The sequence below is a fragment of the Columba livia genome, chromosome 18, assembly GCF_036013475.1.
Source record: "Columba livia isolate bColLiv1 breed racing homer chromosome 18, bColLiv1.pat.W.v2, whole genome shotgun sequence".
In the NCBI taxonomy this organism is placed as follows: domain Eukaryota; kingdom Metazoa; phylum Chordata; class Aves; order Columbiformes; family Columbidae; genus Columba; species Columba livia.
In genome coordinates, this window is record NC_088619.1 from 7442548 (window position 1) to 7461451 (window position 18904).

General features: G+C 37.9%; 1 protein-coding gene across 19 annotated transcripts in view; it reads right to left on the reverse strand.

Moving 5' to 3' along the window:
* The window catches only part of STXBP4 (syntaxin binding protein 4), a 66775-nt gene that overhangs the window by 34649 nt on the left and 13222 nt on the right, over window positions 1–18904 (reverse strand). For all 19 annotated transcript variants that reach the window (XM_065034771.1, XM_065034764.1, XM_065034763.1 and 16 more), the window contains 11 exons: window positions 16907–16992; window positions 16113–16242; window positions 15477–15609; window positions 12499–12605; window positions 11910–12093; window positions 10806–10884; window positions 8707–8789; window positions 8120–8216; window positions 6645–6757; window positions 5889–5975; window positions 4296–4361 (listed from right to left, as the gene is read on the reverse strand). In XM_065034771.1, the coding sequence (XP_064890843.1) occupies window positions 4296–4361; window positions 5889–5975; window positions 6645–6757; window positions 8120–8216; window positions 8707–8789; window positions 10806–10884; window positions 11910–12093; window positions 12499–12605; window positions 15477–15609; window positions 16113–16242; window positions 16907–16992 (1165 nt within the window). The remainder of the gene's footprint in view (window positions 1–4295; window positions 4362–5888; window positions 5976–6644; window positions 6758–8119; window positions 8217–8706; window positions 8790–10805; window positions 10885–11909; window positions 12094–12498; window positions 12606–15476; window positions 15610–16112; window positions 16243–16906; window positions 16993–18904) is intronic.

The window sequence follows — 18904 nt, forward strand, 5'->3', positions numbered from 1 at the left end:
TTTTATTTTTTCGCCTAGTTCCCACTCTTACATTATTATCTTCTGTTATCGCTGAAGAGTGTTATATGGAAATGGTAAAAATAATATATAGAAAACAGGGAATTAGAAACTGTTAGCTTTTAATTCAGCCAAAGTAATCCCAAAACGTAAAATCTGATTTAGAGAAGGATATTGTTCAGTTATTTTACTACTGAATATTAGTTCAAGTCAAACTAAAGGTCTGGATACCAGATGAGTTTACACTAGGAAAAAACAAACTGCTCATCAAAACTATGCAGACATACAGGTTCACTGGCACCAAAACCAGTAAGTCATCTTTCCCCTTACCTTTTAATTAATCTGTGGAAAAACTCACTTTATGTGAATTTCCTGAATGATTTGAGTTATAAGCTTTAAATATACTAATTCATAGAGCTAGAAATTCTTTTTATAAATTCCTGAGCTAAGGCTATTTAGGTGAAAGTCCTATTCCTAGTTTACCTACGGTATTTTATTATTACAACTATTAATATATCTTGGTTGGGAATGGGATTAGAGGGGAAACAGGTAGGGACAGAGAAGAAACAGACAATAAGAATCTATAATAAGTAGGAAATAACACTCTAGAAACTAGACTTGAAATCACTGTTTCTGAAAAACCTAAATGACCAAATCTTCCAATTTTTGTGGAAGAAATGTCAGATAATATTTAACAGGTGTCATAATAGAATTGTCTAGACAGGTCAGATAAGCTTATAAAGGCAGATTTAATCCTATTCTTTCCTAACTTAGAAGCATTTGTTCTGTGCAATCAATACTCTTCAAGTCAGGTTTTCTTATACTTTGTTAGAACGTTTTCTCTGCAAAATTATCTACCAATCTCAGTTTCAGATTACTTTTAATCTGTACACTGTTAGCCTTAATAAACAACATATATTTATTTCAGGCGGTAAGTAAATTAATCTCAATGACATATATAGGACATCATCTTCTTCATATTTACAATGGTTTTGCAACATAATACCAAGGGACATTCTAGTCTCTTAGAAAACAAAGCATTAGAAGAAGTAATCACATATGTAGCAAAGAGCAACATCATTAGTGACTACAGCTGACATTGGTGTTATACAGTTTAGAGGTTTCTGTTATAGGGACACAAGGGATGAGGTACATTTAAGTAACCTTTAATTTGACAGCGAGTATAGCAATTTTTATTTTCTTTTCTTTTGGAAGCAAAAAACATTAGATAAGCCTGTTCTACATGGCCATCATTTCTACCTGGAAATGCAGAATATTCCAAAGCCCACTGCCACGTGTCTTTCTGGTTTGGGCTGGTTCAGTTTAAGGCTGTTTGCACAGCAGGACCAGCAGTGCAAGGGGCTGTTAGGAAAACCCCCACTGAAAGCCTGTCCAGTTTGTGGCCACCAGAACAATCCACCCTCCTACAAGCTGCTCATCCCAGTTCTTTTTTCCTAGAAGCAATTCAGAGAACACAGGGGCTTCTAAGAAGGTGTGAGACTACATAAATAAAGGTCAAACTTAGTGCCTCTGTAGAGGGTGTTTTCTTGCCACTGTCAGAAACAGTGAAACTCAGCAGCGAGAAAAGCTGGTCCCTGCTGGTACAGGGGATGGTCTGGTGGTCTTCAGGAGCAAAGGTATCCTTCAATAATGGGCTGACAGTGGGAAAAAAGACTCTTGGAGACAAAAGTGAAAAGATGCTCTGGTATTAAGTTTGACTAATATAATTCAACACAGAGGCCTTGACAAAGGGTGGCATCTTCAAAATGCACACGTAGGAATTATTGAAATAAACTGACACCAGGAAAGTCATGGGAAAATTGCTATAATGAAAAGGGAGGTCTTCATTTTGAAATACAACTTCCTTGAGATAAAGGTTTAATCACTTATAATCCAGAATTGCCTTTACTCCTCCATTGTTTTTTCAGAAACCCAATTGTTGAATATTAATTTCTCTGTAATGGCAGACTAAGTATGACCAGATTTCAACCGTGAAAGACCTAAAGGAATAATTAACGAACAATGGATTCTTACATTACAATTAAGTGATTATCCACACTACAACTGAATTAGAAAAATTTCCTGACAAACCAGCGCTGTTTGCTACAGCAGGGAGGCAAAAGGGAATGATACCATCAGGTTTCCCCGTTCTACCGCTACTGAAGCTGGAACTGTGGGGACCTGGTGTGTTCTCTGACTTGGGCAGGTATGGGGCCCTCACCAGTGAAGAACAGACTTCAGGTACCCAAAAGTGCCTTTTTATGTTTTATGCCAATTTAAGCTTCCCTATGATTTCAAGGAAGACCTAAAGGGAGCAGCAAAATCTCAAAGCAAAAATATATCAACTAATATAAATGCCATAGACCACTATTAGAAAATAATTACTACCTCATTTCAAATTTAGCAATATTTCTAGTCTTAAGATTTTATCTTGTTAGCTACTGATTCAAGCATCACGTAACGAATGGGTGCTAACAAAACATGTGCATTAACCAGAATATTTGCACGCCTGTCCTAATTAAGCTGTAATTCCTGCAATTTGTAATTAGTAGACAATAGAAATACCACAACAGATACTCCTATATACGACTGGTACCTGTATCCTCATTTAAAACCTTGTTTTTTTTTTTCAGGAAAGCAGTGATTTTAAAGAAAATGTTTAAATGGTACTGAATTCAGAAGACCAGAAGCACGTACTTAAGCTGGTTTGTTTGTTCACTTTTAATCAGACTATTAGGGCTCAATAATGTACTCATTAACTAATTTCACTAACTTCAGCTCAAGCACAAATATCATCATCACATAAATGGCAACTTGTATTTTCAGTAACCTATTGCCTAAAATAGGTCACACAGTGCTGTAATTACATATAATTTATTATTTCTTTTTCATTTCACTATATGGAACCTCTTCAACAGAAGTTACTTAAAACATTTAATAGAAATTCAGAGTATTTATCCTCTGGAGGTTTGTACTGCAAATTTGACCTTCACTGTCACATGACAGTGCTGGACAGAAAAGTAACAAGGACCTCATGTGGTAGAAAACGGGCATTGCGCCCACTTAAACCAGACCATCTTAAACCTTCTTTGCCCAACTCTGCCTTCCTAATAACAGCAAGTATGTGAATGGAAACACTAAATGCCGAGGACCTGATGTCTACCCTGTTGGCATTTTGGGGTTTGTACTTTGTGCTAGGTTTAGTCTGGACTGATAGACTGAATATTTGCTCTCATCTAAAGCAGCAGACTGAACACCCACTAGTGAATGGAAACACGAGGTGCACTACTGGAACATCCTTCCAGTTAAATTTTATCCAAAAAAGAATCCAATTTATTTCCCTGCTGTACTACAGTGTACAGGTGGCAACAGCACAATATTAATGGAAGAAGCTTTCAAGCAGTTCTCTTATACTGAACGAATAAAAGGTGATAATGATGGCGCTGAATAAATCTACGTATACGAATAAAAATGTAAAACTAGTCTTAATCTAACAGCATGTGGAAAGAGTTTTAAGCTGTATCTTGCATTTTGATGCATGACATCTGATGGAACAGGTAGCCATTGGAAGCCTACATAGCACACTTGTAGCAGCACAGGAGAGAAGAAAGGCGACCAGCTCATGAGAAGAAAAGAGCTGACAGGATGATGTTCAGTAGAACCGGGAAACAGGAAAGTCACTTGGTTTTGAATCCAGGCTATAAATGACATGAGACTTACGTATAGTTGGAAGTTTCCTTTAAGAGACACAAGAAGGCTAAATTTCGGAAGTTGTTCTGATTTCTTCTCTCATAGTTATAGATCGATATGGAGACAGAAACAACACATTCCTCACAAAACACTTACTGCCATTTTTTTCCCTGATAAATAACAGGTAGAATTGCCAAGTGTGTCTATTTTTTCATACTTAAAACTCTGGTTGACATATGAAGTAGCTAAAGTGAGGACTGTAGATTAGGCACATTGTTGCCTACGAACAGCAAAATCACTTCAAGAACACTTAAGACCAGACAGGTACTACTACATTATTATCCAATTTATCTAATCCAGCTTGTCTTACAGTTCCTACCTCAGTTCAACAGCACAGAAGTTATTGTTGCTCTAAAAACTTAAGGATCAATATTCTCCAATTCTAATTAAAAACTTTGTTGTAACAAAAGAACCACTTAGTGTTGAAATCAGTATGCGGATATAGTCTATATGAACACAAAGAGAGAAAAAAGTGCTCCCTTCTCCCTCCCATAATAAAAGAGTGAAAAAAGAGAGAATTATTACATTTTTAACACATTTCAACATACTTGCTTGACTATTTGTAGCTCCTCTGTTAATTGTTTCTGTAAATTCAGGGATTCAGATAATTTTTCCTGATTAAAGAAGAAAAAAGGAAGAAATAATTAACACATAGGTCTAAAAGAGTTGTTAATCCTAAAAGCCAATTATGTCTTTTGAAACTACAGGTAGAAATACTTCCATCAATGTGCTTACTGCCTTCCATACAACTGCTGTGTTTCTAGGCCACAACATATATCTGTGAAATTTAACAAGGGCAAGTGTAGAGTCTTGAATCTGGGTAGGAACAAGCCCAGGTTCCAGTATAAGTTGGGGAATGACCTACTAGAGAGCAGCGTAGGGGAAAGGGACCTGGGAGTCCTGGGGACAGTAGGATGACCGTGAGCCAGCACTGGGCCCTTGTGGCCAGGAAGGCCAATGGTACCTGGGGTGGGTTAGAAGGGGGTGGGGTCAGTAGGTCAGAGAGGTTCTCCTGCCCCTCTGCTCTGCCCTGGGGAGACCACACCTGGAATATTGTGTCCAGTTGTGGCCCCTCAGTTCCAGCAGGACAGGGAACTGCTGCAGAGAGTCCAGCGCAGCCACCAAGATGCTGAAGGGAGTGGAGCATCTCCCGTGTGAGGAAAGGCTGAGGGAGCTGGGGCTCTGGAGCTGGAGAAGAGGAGACTGAGGGGGGACCTTATTAATGTTTACAGATATCTAAAGGTTGAGTGTCAGGAGGATGGAGCCAGGCTCTTCTCAGTGACAACCAATGGTAGGACAAGGGGTAATGGGTTCAAACTGGAACACAAGAAGTTCCACTTAAATTTGAGAAGAAACTTCTTCTCAGTGAGGGTGGCAGAGCCTGGCCCAGGCTGCCCAGGGGGGTTGTGGAGTCTCCTTCTCTGCAGACATTCCAACCCGCCTGGACACCTTCCTGTGTAACCTCATCTGGGTGTTCCTGCTCCATGGGGGGATTGCACTGGAGGAGCTTTCCAGGTCCCTTCCAATCCCTGACATTCTGGGATTCTGTGAATTGCCTGTATGCTCGAATCAGTTTTCCAGTCCTGTCCAACAAGAAGAGCCAGGTACACTAAATACAGAACCAGAAATTTTTTATCTTCCGAGTAGTCAAAAAAGAAATTCAGGACCATAGGACCATAACTGTAACCCAGGGTACTATTAAAAAGAAATACGTTTGCTGCTTTAGGTCTTACGTATTTTTTAATGTTTGTGAAAATACATATTATTTTGAAAACGTATTATCCTCCAGTTCTGACTTCTTTCAAAAATATTAGCATATGTTCAGACATTGCTGTTACTAGGATCACACATTTCTAAATAAAATTTCTATGCAAATCCAATCTCCAAATTAACTTTTGTGAAATGTCTGCTAGTCTCATTTCTCTGTGAATCAGACTGAAAATGTGGCAGTAATCGGTATAACAAATCAAATTCACTGTGTTCGGAAATATATTGTAAGCATACAATCTTCAAACATAATTAGGATTGTTTGCTCTGCCTTTTTATTTATTAAAAAAAATTGCACATAAAATTTAAAAGTACTATATACACTCAAAATCAGTCTCTTGAATAACTTAAAGCAAATAAAAATTAAATATTACCTTTAATTTACTAATTTCTTTTAAAGCTTCATTTCTTTCTTTCTTAAGTCTTTCCACGTCATCCTCCAAAGAATCAGAGGTTACAAACTGTGCATATTTAAATAGATAACATTAGAATGTATTGCTAATTGCATCTTCACGGCCTTTAACATCTTATCTTAAAAAGTCTTGTTAATAAAATGAGAGGAAAATCTTTATTTTAAAATTATTTAAAGCTCTGAAAATACTAAAAATTATTAAGAAAATTCTGAGTAACTTATCTTCCAAATGACCAATTATTTTTCCTGTTTAAAAGGATTAATCAAAATATTTTTGAAAGTACCAAGAACACAACACTATTAGCCCCTGTTTTCTTCATTTTTAAAAATAATACAGAAATTTATTTTAGTATTCCTATGCTGCAAATGCTCTTTCTTGAAGTCACCTCTAGAATAAAGTGATTTTTATTGTGGCAGTAGTTCAAATCACTGGGCCCAATAATTGTTTATCACACAGGCAGTAGCAATATGTTTTCCATCAGGAAACCTCAGTAAATCACTGTTGTCCATACTTACAACAAATCACAACATAATTACGCGAATTGCTTTCTGCAAAGTAGGTTGCTTTAAAAAGCTTCCCAGAAAGTAGGTTATCTTAGAGAACACCATGATACGGAGCTGTTCTAAACATCTGCTCAAGATTTGGAGCAATCTCATACAATAAGCTCTCCAATAATCTCCTCCCAACAGTTACACAACGTACAGGCACATATTTTACCTGTGAATCCAGAAAGCTGGCAATTTCATTGACCCCAAATGTGACAGATTTTTGGCCATCATCCGTCGCATTCAACTGCATAGAGAGCAGATTCCTTGAAACGTCAACAAAATCTGGAGAAAAAGTTTAGATTTTGTTCCTTTAGTCTACAAGTTCAGTTTAGTGCCAGCATCACTAGACGCAACGCAACTACTGATATCCCACTGCAGGGCTGTTCTTTATAAATGCCGTGAGTGCCCTCCGTAAGTTTTCTTAAGGAAAATATAATTCACCTACAGTGTTGTCAGACACATCTCGCTGAACAGAAACATTTGGTAAAGCTGGTAAGAAGAAGAACAAAAACGCTCATCAGGTCTTGGCAGGAAATACCCCTGAATCAAGTTGTGGAGAAGAAAACAAAAGGTGAAGTTCACCTTCAAAGTACCTGGTTAGAGATGCTCTACATTTGGCAGGTCCATGTGAAAAATTAAAAGCAACATGCACACCTGCTACACATCTGCCTTTCCCAGTGAACTGACCCTACTGGAGGCAACACAGCACCTATGCGGGAAAAGGAACAACGTCAGGCCAGCTCAAAGCCCATTGTTTCCTCTGCAGGTCCTTTAAGCCCCTAACAGAGTCCTGGCAAAAGTGATGCCGGCCAAGCTGGAAGTTTTAAATATAAACGCTACAGCATTTTTAATCAACGTAGCTTGGATGACCCAATATCTGCTACAATATGACAGAAAAGTGGAAATATAAAGGTCAGTTTGTTTCCATGACATAAAATCTGATGGAAGATCCAGTATCTTTCTTGATAAGGTTCTTGAAAGTCCAGTGTGGTTTTGCATGGATAAGTACAAGAAATTATTTTTCATACACTAGTGTTTCATGCTGTTTTTCATAAACTTAAGGAAAAGTGAAATTTCCATCAGTTTTAGCATCAGAACTATCATATGTCTCACAGTTTATGACAAATATTCTTAAATTGTTAGTGTCACCTACCAAAATTGTCATAACCAACAGAAACAACTCATCCCCATCAGAATTAGGTTTAGCTAGAAGAATCACTATGGTCTCCATGCAAATCTCTTTCTACATGCAATAGATGAAATGTTCCCACTTCTCACAAACTGAAGTTAAATAATCCGTCAGTAGAGCTGCTTCAAGATGCCTCTTTAACCATCAATACTCTCCCAAGTAATTTCTGGAACAGTTACAGTACTCCATTGTCAAGGCAAACATTTCAGAATTTGTGAGCACAAAATCCAAACTTTCTCAAGGCTGCTCTTAATTAGATAAATTTGTGATTTGATTTCCAATGACTTCGCTTCAGAATTCCAAGCTTACTCTAACACAGTAGAATAAGGTTCTTGCCTCAAAGTATCGTTTTATTTTCAGTAGCAATCCAATACTGACAGAAAATATATTAATGGTTATTATCTATCACTTCTATTTTCCTACATTATTTTCCATGGTAATTAACAAATTATTACCTCCAAAAGACACTGTTCCTTTAGAATCTTTCTGAAGTTGCTGCCTCAGGGCTTGCTGCTGTTCATCTGTGGGCTGAATCCCAAGATAATTCAATGCCTGGAAGGACAAAGCTTATTTTGGAGAAAAAAGGAAGGACCAGGGAACACAACTGCAGGGACATGGGGGAGTAATTAAAGAGCTACACTTCAAAGAGCCTTTGTATCATAGCACGCTCTCGCTGACAACACTTTTATTCCAGAGCCACTCAACGGCTTTTCCTTTTAATTGAGAGATGTTCAGATATTATTTAACCTTGAATACAGATGAGCATAATAAGCAAAACTCTTTGTCCTTAATAACTGCCTTAAAAATCCTGAGGGATGTTCAGATTCCCAGATGATTTAATCAGTAATTAGATTAACAAAACCAGTAATTTGCCCAATATATAAAATGAAATATTGGCCAGCAACCTGAAAGAACTCTCTAAATAGAAAATTTGGTGTATAATTTATACCTTAAAGTTTGTCAACCTAGAAATATTCTCCAGATGTTTTACATGCACCATGAAGGGGGAAAAAGGAAAACCAAAAATATTAGAAGTATTTACCCTCTCCAGCTTTTCTGCTTTGAGATGAAGAGTGGAGTCCCTTCCTTGCAGCTCACAGTCACCATTCTGGCTCGGGGCAATAACTAAGAAGCGAAGAAAGAAAAACATTCAATAACAATACAGTTGTAACTATTGCTTTGAAAAATTTGTTCCGAAGCTCTGCTCATTAAATGGATGCCAGCTAAACACCCACTTGCGACAAATAAATGTTAATATTTAGATTGACCTTTTTTTTTTTTTTTAAAGGACAGAATTGTAATAAACAAAAATTATGGGTATCAAACACTTAAATGATTTTTTCACATCAAAAAGTGACAAGTAGCAAATTAGCAGGAATAAACCAGGAATAACTTTGAGTGATCCATCAAGCATATGGCTTATACTTGTGGTATTTTCTGTTGACTCAGAGATACAGTTACTCTGGAAACACACTCGTGAATTCTGAGAAAGTGCTTCAAGCATACCCTGAGCATAATCAACAGTCCCCAAAAGCAAACCTAGTGATGTGGAAAACACCGGAAAGAGAGGGAATGACGACCAAGGGCTGATTGGAGGTAGTTTAGACTGAATTCCAGCAGGCTCCTCAGCACTTTTTCCTGGGGAGGAACTCTTTCCAAGAACTACATCCATTAAAGCCACTGTCCGTCATCCCCTCCTCTCCAGTCCTTGCAGTCAGAAATACAACAAGTCTGCACAATTTTAGATAATTGCATTAATAACTTATGGTGCATCTATTTTATTTCCAACATACACAAATGGTGAAGCTGAGGAAAGGAAAAGAACCAGCAGTACTAAGCAGCCCACGTGCAAGATTTCAGAATAATTGTGCTTTTTTTTGGTGTATGTGCTTAGTTTTAATGGAACTTTGTCATGTTTCAGACACACCTGTGGATCCAACGCAAGAAGCAGAAACCTTTGGAAGCCTTTGATCACAGACAGCACGCAAAAGGGCAGTTACCTATCGGTTTCTTTGGATTTTAGATGTACATAAATGGAACAAATTCAATGACCTATTTTTTGCAGCAGAATATGGAATACTTGCCTGCATTCATTATTTATAAATATAATTTAGATCGTAATTCATTATTTCATTCATGCACTAGAGAGGTACTGAAACCAAACCCAGCATTTGAAAATTAAAGGATCTTGCAGTTCAAGATTCTCTCTAAAGGAACAGAAGGAATTGCATAGATTTTTTTTTTTTAGTTTCACAGCATATCTGTTTCCAAGCTCAAAGTAATTTACATTCTCTTTTTATGCCAAAAGTATAAACCAAAACATCTTGAAAATCTCTGACACTAACACCTCTCACAAGCTATATTAAATTCTGAAGACAGTGGGCTAGAAGCTCAGCTGAATTGGCACACTTCCTTTCAACTCAGAATGAAAAAGCCTGTGTACGAGTTTGTGCAAGAATTTCTCAAAATCATGCTGATTCTTCTTATAGCATTTAAAAAAATATAATCTAAGAGCTACTTTAATTTTTCAAGGTTATCTTTGAAAGTTTATCCTTGAAAAAGGGCAGCATGAGAGAAGTGGCAGCTTTGACTATAGATGTGCTAAGACTGAAATGAAAAATGACAAGAAACAGCACAAACTGGAGCTGCAAGTATTTCTGCTTTCTACTCTACTAGTTACATTATTCAGATATGTTAAGGGACGGTGGCCTTCTTGGTCTCTTTAAGCAACAGTGATGCTCCTGTGTATTGCATTCTATTAACCAAGAGTTAACCAAGCAAGCAGTATACATCCACAGAATTGCATTAAATCAAGAAAGCCCGGTTTCTATGGCAACCTAATCTTGATCTATATGTGAGTTTTCATTCTCTGGTTTCTACTGAGTCTATTATCATTACTGCTGTATAGCAAATGTTGTGATCACTCATTTCTGTTTGGTTTCAGCTGTTTGTTAAAGACAATGTAAGTTATATTTGACAGAATCTATTAAACAATTCATTGAACTCAGTCCTTTACTTGGTACTACAAAAATAGTACAATATTGCTTTTTTAAAAGATCATTGAGTCTCAGTATGCACTATTTTCCGTATGACAGTTGTTGAAGAAAAAAAAGGGTGGCAGAGAATTAAATCAGCATTTACCCGTGGCAGACACATCAGCAGGACTGCTGTCTAGAGAAGTAATTGGAGATTGCTGTCCTGTCTTGACCCCAGTTTCCATCTAGGAAAGAAAATCAAGTCATGAGACATCATTTCTAAAGCAGATCAAAAGCCAACCTGGAAATACACACTAATGTAAAAAGAAAGGGAGAGGAAGGAAGACCAGAGGGAGAAATAGGGTTGGACAGATCGAAACAACCCCAAGAGACAATGTAAGGTGGTGGTGGTGGGAAGAAGCACCATCCAAAACACTTCCATCAGGGCCTTATCAAAACCTTAGTTAGCTTTTGAATATCTTCACAGACTAAGATAGCACAGTCTCTCTAGGCAACCTGTTTCAATATTTAGATCTCTAACAGGAAAGAAAAATGGGCAAGAATTTTAAGTACAAATATAAGGACAATTAAGAATCACCTGTTTGGGGTCATATTTGACATGGAACACTTCATTCTTCCTCATTCAAAGACAACACTTTATTTAAAAATATGATGAATTGCAAAAGCTTTTTGAAAAATTGAAATAATAATGTAGTTTAAATACTTCTTTCTTATGATAAACATTACTTCTTTACATAAATAGTGAGCTGTGCGAATTAAACCAGCAATTGTTGCTTAGCCAGAACTAAGGTGGAAAACCCCACATTCTTCTAGGCCTGATTCTTAAGCAAAAATCTCATCACCATGCATCAAGTGCAACTTGTGAGACTGTTCTGTGCTCACACATGTAGTAATCAGATGAAATGTACAATTATATATATCTAATTCTGAAACTTCACTCCCTAGAGAAACAGTAAGGAGAACTTTGCACCTAAGAACATGGTTAATGCTTATTTTATTTTTCTTTCTTACCACAAGTCAACTAATACTATTCCTCTCATGAGCGTGGTTTACTCTACTGTAATACAACATTTTTTTCTGGAAAAGTCTTGATATTCCAAAAAAATTACATTGTGTAGGAAAAAGAGCCAGTCATTTTCTTACTAGAATGGAAACGGGATTAAAATAATCCTATACTGAAATTTCAATAAAATTAGGAAAAACAACCATTGGCTCCCTTTATACTAAGAGGAGTAATAAGTATACTCACAGCATTCGGAGCAAACGTTGAAACAAGCTTCCCATTAGGAGTTGCAAGAGAACTAAGTACTGCAGCCTGCTGCTCTCCATTTGCTACAGAAGGCGTTAAGAGGCTGGAAGGACGTTGCAGATCCTCTGAATAACTGGGAATATTCTTTTGTCTAATAAAAGCTATTTCCCAAAAACTGTCAAACCTAAAATAAAAATTTAAAAAGTTTCAACATGTTGTATACTAAAAAGTTCACAAGACTATATGTCACTCTTGCAAAAATTACATTTTCCCAAACACTGTGTGTGATTCCATTTATTTATTTTTCTGAAAGAACATTCTATTCCCCATCATTTAAAAAGGTAAAAATAGTTGTTTTTGTTTTTGTTTCGTTTTTATTTTAAAAGGAATGAAAGTATAATAATTTTAGCTGTCTAAAGTGTGCATTTGAGTCCTTTTCTATAAAATAATGCAACTGAATGGTTTTAAAAAATTAATATCCCTTGAGTCTCCTCTACGGGCACATGACAAGACTTTTCACATTATTCTGATCATAAACATCACACAATAAACCATTCTGGAAGGTTGGCTGTTTGACAGTAACAGATACCTCATCTTTGTTCTGTTGATTATAGTTTTTGCCTCTTCATAGGAAACACCAATCATTGACTCTTTGTTTATGGATACAAGTTGATCTCCAGGTCTCAATCGTCCATCCTAGCATAACGAATAAAAAAACAAACCCACAAATTTTATATTAATTGCTAACACTGTAGAAAGAACTGTATAATGACAGCACTTCAACATATTCCTCTGGATCTGTTAAGACAAGAAATAGCAAGAACGGTGCTACATTTTCACAATCACAGAATCCCAGAATGTCAGGGATTGGAAGGGACCTGGAAAGCTCATCCAGTGCAATCCCCCCATGGAGCAGGAACACCCAGATGAGGTTACACAGGAAGGTGTCCAGGCGGGTTGGAATGTCTGCAGAGGAGACTCCACAACCGCCCTGGGCAGCCTGGGCCAGGCTCTGGCACCCTTACTGAGAAGAAGTTCCTTCTCAAATTTACTAGCCATATTAATGAGAAAAATTAGTCTACTTGGAATTCACCAGTCTGAACCACGATAGAAATAATGTTGTCTACTTTGTGCTTCTGTTGAATTACTCATTGCAAACTTTCTACCAACACATGAACATATCACATTTCTGTCTCAGAGACTCTACGACAAGACTTTAAACATGCCCGGGTAGATTTCTTACTAAGATAAAGTTTACTTTACTCACATTTTAAGAGAGACCTCAACAATGTATCTGAAAATTCATGCAATTCACTTATGGTGACATAGTTATTACATTTTTCTGATGTAATGTACATTAAATTACACATAACATGTCTGTGTTCTTCAGCTCATAAGAAATTAATCACAGAACGAACATGACCATGTGAAACAAACTGTGTTAAGAAGAACATACATAGGAAATAAGTAAAAACCTTTTTAAGACCAGTATTATTTTACATATTTAATGCCCATATACTATAATTTTAGCTGTGTTATTTCAAACCTCTGATAGCACTTTACTACATTTTTTTGTCACTTTAGTGTTTTGGTTTTGATTAAAGAAAAATTTGTAGATCTATATTTTGCTTGCATCCAGCCTATTAAAAGATACCTACTTCGATGCTGCCCTCATGTGGCAGAGACATAATATGCTTGTTACTCAGGTTTCTCAAGACAAACAAAATTAGAATCTCACCTCTAGTATCTCTAAAGTTGCAAATTAATGTCTTAGTTTCAGTCCATCGATTATGTATGATAGACTTCAAGTTATATCTTTACACAGAATCACAGAATGCCAGGGATTGGAAGGGACCTCGAAAGCTCATGCAGTGCAATCCCCCCATGGAGCAGGAACACCCAGATAAGGTTACACAGGAAGGTGTCCAGGCGGGTTGGAATGTCTGCAGAGTAGAAGACTCCACAACCTCCCTGGGCACCCTATTCCAGTGTCTGTCACCCTCACTGGGAAGAAGTTTCTTCTCAAATTTAAGTGGAACCTCTTGTGTTCCAGTTTGAACCCATTACCCCTTGTCCTATCATTGGTTGTCACCGAGAAGAGCCTGGCTCCATCCTCCTGACACTTACCCTTTAGATATCTGTAAACATTAATAAGGTCACCCCTCAGTCTCCTCTTCTCCAAGCTCCAGGGCCCCAGCTCCCTCAGCCTTTCCTCACACGGGAGATGCTCCACTCCCTTCAGCATCTTTGTTGCCCTGTGCTGGACTCTCTCCAGCAGTTCCCTGTCCTGCTGGAACTGAGGGGCCACAACTGGACACAATATTCCAGATGTGGTCTCACCAGGGCAAAGCAGAGGGGCAGGAGAACCTCTCTGACCTACTGACCACCCCCTTCTAACCCACCCCAGGTACCATTGGCCTTCCTGGCCACAAGGGCCCAGTGCTGGCTCATGGTCATCCTGTTGTCCACCAGGACCCCCAGGTCCCTTTCCCCTACACTGCTCTCTAATAGGTCATTCCCCGATTTATACTGGAACCTGGGCTTGTTCCTACCCAGATACAAGACTCTACACTTGCCCTTGTTATATTTCATTAAATTTTTCCCTGCCCAACTCTCCAGCCTGTCCAGGTCTCTGGATGGCAGCACAGCCTCTGGTGTGTCAGCCACTCCTCCCAGCTTCATGTTATCAGCAAACTTGCAATGAGAAAATATTTTTAGAAGCCACAACAAAATATGAAAAAAAAAATAAAAAGAATAATTATTACCATTTATCTACTAAAAGAAATCCTAGAAAACATGTCATTTTTTCCTTCCATCTTGGCATTTTAACATTAACCTGAATATACCAAAATTCAGTCACAAAAAGGTAAAGACTGTTTACAGGCAAAACTCACTGCCTATGCAATTAACTTGTACCCTCTTCCTTGGCAAGAGGCAAAAACTGGTTATCCACACAGCAAAATTACCACAACTCGGGATGCAAAAGGAGACACTTGGCTAAACAGCTTTGTGTACTTGATCCAGACAGTTCTGTTATTATTTATTTTTTTAACCTGACAAATCTGCCTGATTTACATATTGCATTTGTCATACATGAAAACAGTAATCAGTACTGATTCATACATTTATTACTCTGCACTATCAGAATTTTTCTTTCTAATTTGCCTGCACAATGCTTTCCAACTGCAAGGATCCATCTAAATTAAGTCTATGGGAAAAATGATTTTTTTAAACGTCCAAGAAAAAGAAGAGATGCATCTCTGTCTCATCCTTGTGGATTTAACTTGCATCATGCAACCTCTTAAAGAAGTTTATTTCTTACTTTCTCATAGGTAAATTGGAGAATAAGACCCTCATTTAGCTCAAAGGAATTAATGAATCATTTTCATTACCATGTAACCATGCTATGGTGCAATGACATAATTCTTTTCAAAGAAGAGGGAGGAGAAACACAAATTTTGTATTTAAAATATAACTGTATATATAAAATATTATACAGAAGTAGGTACCAAATGAAGCCAAAACTACAGGTGACTGAAGGGGAAGGGAAGGAAAAAAGGTCTTTACCTTATGGCAATCACCGCCGGGGATAATATCTTGAATATATACCAAAGGCCCTTCATTTCTGTTAATTCCTCCTACAATATTCAAACCCAGGCTTGTTCCTTTGCAAACAGAGATAATCTGAAATGCACTATCCCTACGAGAAGAAAGAAAACTGGAATTACTTCACTGAACTAGATACTCAATAAAGACTCAAGCGATATGGTATCTTTATCTTATTGATTTCACAAATATGTATCAGAGTAACACTGCCTACTTACTACAAAATCAGGAACTTCAGGTGTTACTTCCACCAATGACAAAAATAATGGATATATTATTTTATAATAATAAAAGCTCCTCTCTACCACATACATATCCAAGGCCTATGGAAGTACCTAGGTACATGTAAATCAGAAGAATTAATTCATTAGGAGATGCTAAGGTCAAAATCTACCAAGTAAGCAATAAATAAATGAGAAAACAAAACATACTAAAATGGAAAGTTTGCAATATCAATGGTATTACATGGTACAGCATTAAAAATAAATAAATAAATAATTTGAACAACGAGTACTCAACCCAAAATTTTCCTGGCCAGTCAAACAAAGCATTTTCTACAGCTCACACAAGACAGTTACAGTCAGTTTTGGAAATTACTTTGCAAGATTTGGAGATGGTGCTGGGACAGAATTATTTTTGCTGATGGTGGTGATATTATCCTTCGGATGCAACTGAGGACTCTGTGACCTTGAGGATGACCCAGAAGAAGGGCTGTCTATAGATTTGGCTTAAAGAAATAATGAAAAAAAGAAATAAAACACACAATTGGGAAAAAGCACAAAATCCCAGCCCATGTAAGTTCAAGAGCACTATTTTCATGTCAGAAAACAGAGAAACTAGAAGCTATCAAATAACTAAAAGAAAGCTTAAGTCTACACAGCTAAGAACTGTGAGCCACCCGGGGTTGCAGGAATAATTTGATAAACCACAGCAAGTGATGACTTTTTATCCAAACTGTTTGCAAAAATAATCCAAACTGAATAATTGCTTATGCTATATAAAGGGATTCTAATTAGGCAACAGTTCTAGGAGGATCAGAATTTATGGTATTCTAGCTCAAATTTTTATTAGTGCTTTGAAATCTTATGGTACATTTAATCTACAAATACCAGATACATTTCACATTATTCATTAATTTAAATTGCTGAAAGCAGGTGGCTGGATATTTATTTAAAGAGTTGGGGAAAATTACACACACACCCATCAAATTACACGCTTAACTACAAACTAAATGTTAAAGCCTAAGGAAACGTGTGTCTTCCTGACTTTCAGTCGCTTTGTCCAATATACCCTCACCCCAAACGAGAAGAGTTTTAAGTGCAAGCTCCTACTCTGCTGAGGTGTGACTATTGCCCTGCATGGTTATGTGAGGCCAGGACACCATTTCTCACCAGCTAATAGTTGTGTTGGAGAACTTCTTGCAGAGCTGGTGTCGCTGTGAGAGCCATACTTATCCATCAGGTCATGAAATTGTTTCCTGTGGCAACAAAAAGATCCTCTTTGTTAGGATTTAGCAGTAGTTTAAATGCAGCCTTAGAGAGCAGCGTAGGGGAAAGGGACCTGGTGGACAGCAGGATGGCCATGAGCCAGCACTGGGCCCTTGTGGCCAGGAAGGCCAATGGTACCTGGGGTGGATTAGAAGGGGGGTGGTCAGTAGGTCAGAGAGGTTCTCCTGCTCCTCTACTCTGCCCTGGGGAGACCACATCTGGAATATTGTGTCCAGATGTGGCCCCTCAGTTCCAGAAGGACAAGGAACTGCTGCAGAGAGTCCAGCACAGGGCAACAAAGATGCTGAAGGGAGTGGAGCATCTCCCGTGTGAGGAAAGGCTGAGGGAGCTGGGGCTCTGGAGCTGGACAAGAGGAGACTGAGGGGTGACCTCATTAATGTTTACAGATATCTAAAGGGTGAGTGTCAGGAGGATGGAGCCAGGCTCTTCTCGGTGACAACCAATGGTAGGACAAAGGGCAATGGGTTCAAACTGGAACACAAGAGGTTCCACTTAAATTTGAGAAGAAACTTCTTCCTGGTGAGGGTGGCAGAGCCTGGCCCAGGCTGCCCAGGGAGGTTGTGGAGTCTCCTACTCTGAAGACATTCAAAACCCGCCTGGACACCTTCCTGTGTAACCTCATCTGGGTGTTCCTGCTCCAGCGGGGGGACTGGACTGGATGAGCTTTCGAGGTCCCTTCCAGTCCCTGACATTCTGTGATTCTGTGAAAGCTGCTCCTGTTTGCACTGAAGAGTTACCCTTCCTCAGAGAAGGAAGCTCAACCTCCAGTGAAAGCAAAAAGCCCTGTCAAACGTTTGGAAGAGGCAGGAAAAGATAACGCAATACAGAAGCAAAAGTATGGAACAGCAATAGACTATGAATGAAACAGACTATTGGTAGAAAAGCTTCATTATTACCTCTCTCTACCCTGGATTATAAAACTTTAAAAACTTGTAATTCAAGTCAAGTCAAGATAAAAAGCCAGTGGTATGACTTAGGTCTAGAACAAGTAATTTATATCAAAAGGAGTCAGATAATATACCCATAAGTGTACCTGTATTTTTAAGCAACACTTTTAGTTCAACTACACTGAACAAGAACTCAGTAGAGACCAGCAAACAAAGCTGGGGCACCTCAAAAAAGAGAACAGAAGAATATTTATTAATTATTCAAGAATCAGTAAAACCGATGCAAATTTTTAACTTCCACTTAGCTTTCTCAGAAATGTGCAGTCTTTCATCCGAGGTAAATATCATTAAGTATTAAATATTGTGGGTGCTTGGGCTTTATCTTTTTCATTATAATATCTTTTTTTAAAAACGGATTAAATAAAGGGCAATTCTTGGTCAGGTGCACTGTTGAGAAAAATAATACTAAAAATAAAAGCAGAAGTTCTTTGCAGAAACCAATCAAAAACGTTCATAATCTGAGCTACAGTGATAACAGATTAAAAAAAAATTAAAATAATCTAGAATGATGTAAACCCAGAAACATCAGCAAATTAATATTATAGAATTAGAGAGAGAGAACATAACTGATTGGAGTGAACATAATTCCCAAGTAATTCCACTGGCTGCAGAGGGTTATTGAAATCTGCTGGGTGCATTATTTAAGTGACAAAATGTATTGAACTGATGCCCAACCCAGGCAACAAACATCAACACAGCTGGGTATAAATCAAATAATCTTTGAGCTCAGGAATGTACAGTCAGAAGAAATTAATTCACAGGTGTCTGAGCGAGGGACTGTATATAGTGGCAAATTCTGCCCAGACCACTGGGCATACGACCAGAACAGTAAAAGGACTGATGGATTTTAATTATTCAAGGAGTTTAGAGGAACTAGGTCAGTATGCTTTAGATAAAAGCAGATTAAGAGTGGACCTCACAAATATCTAGGCAG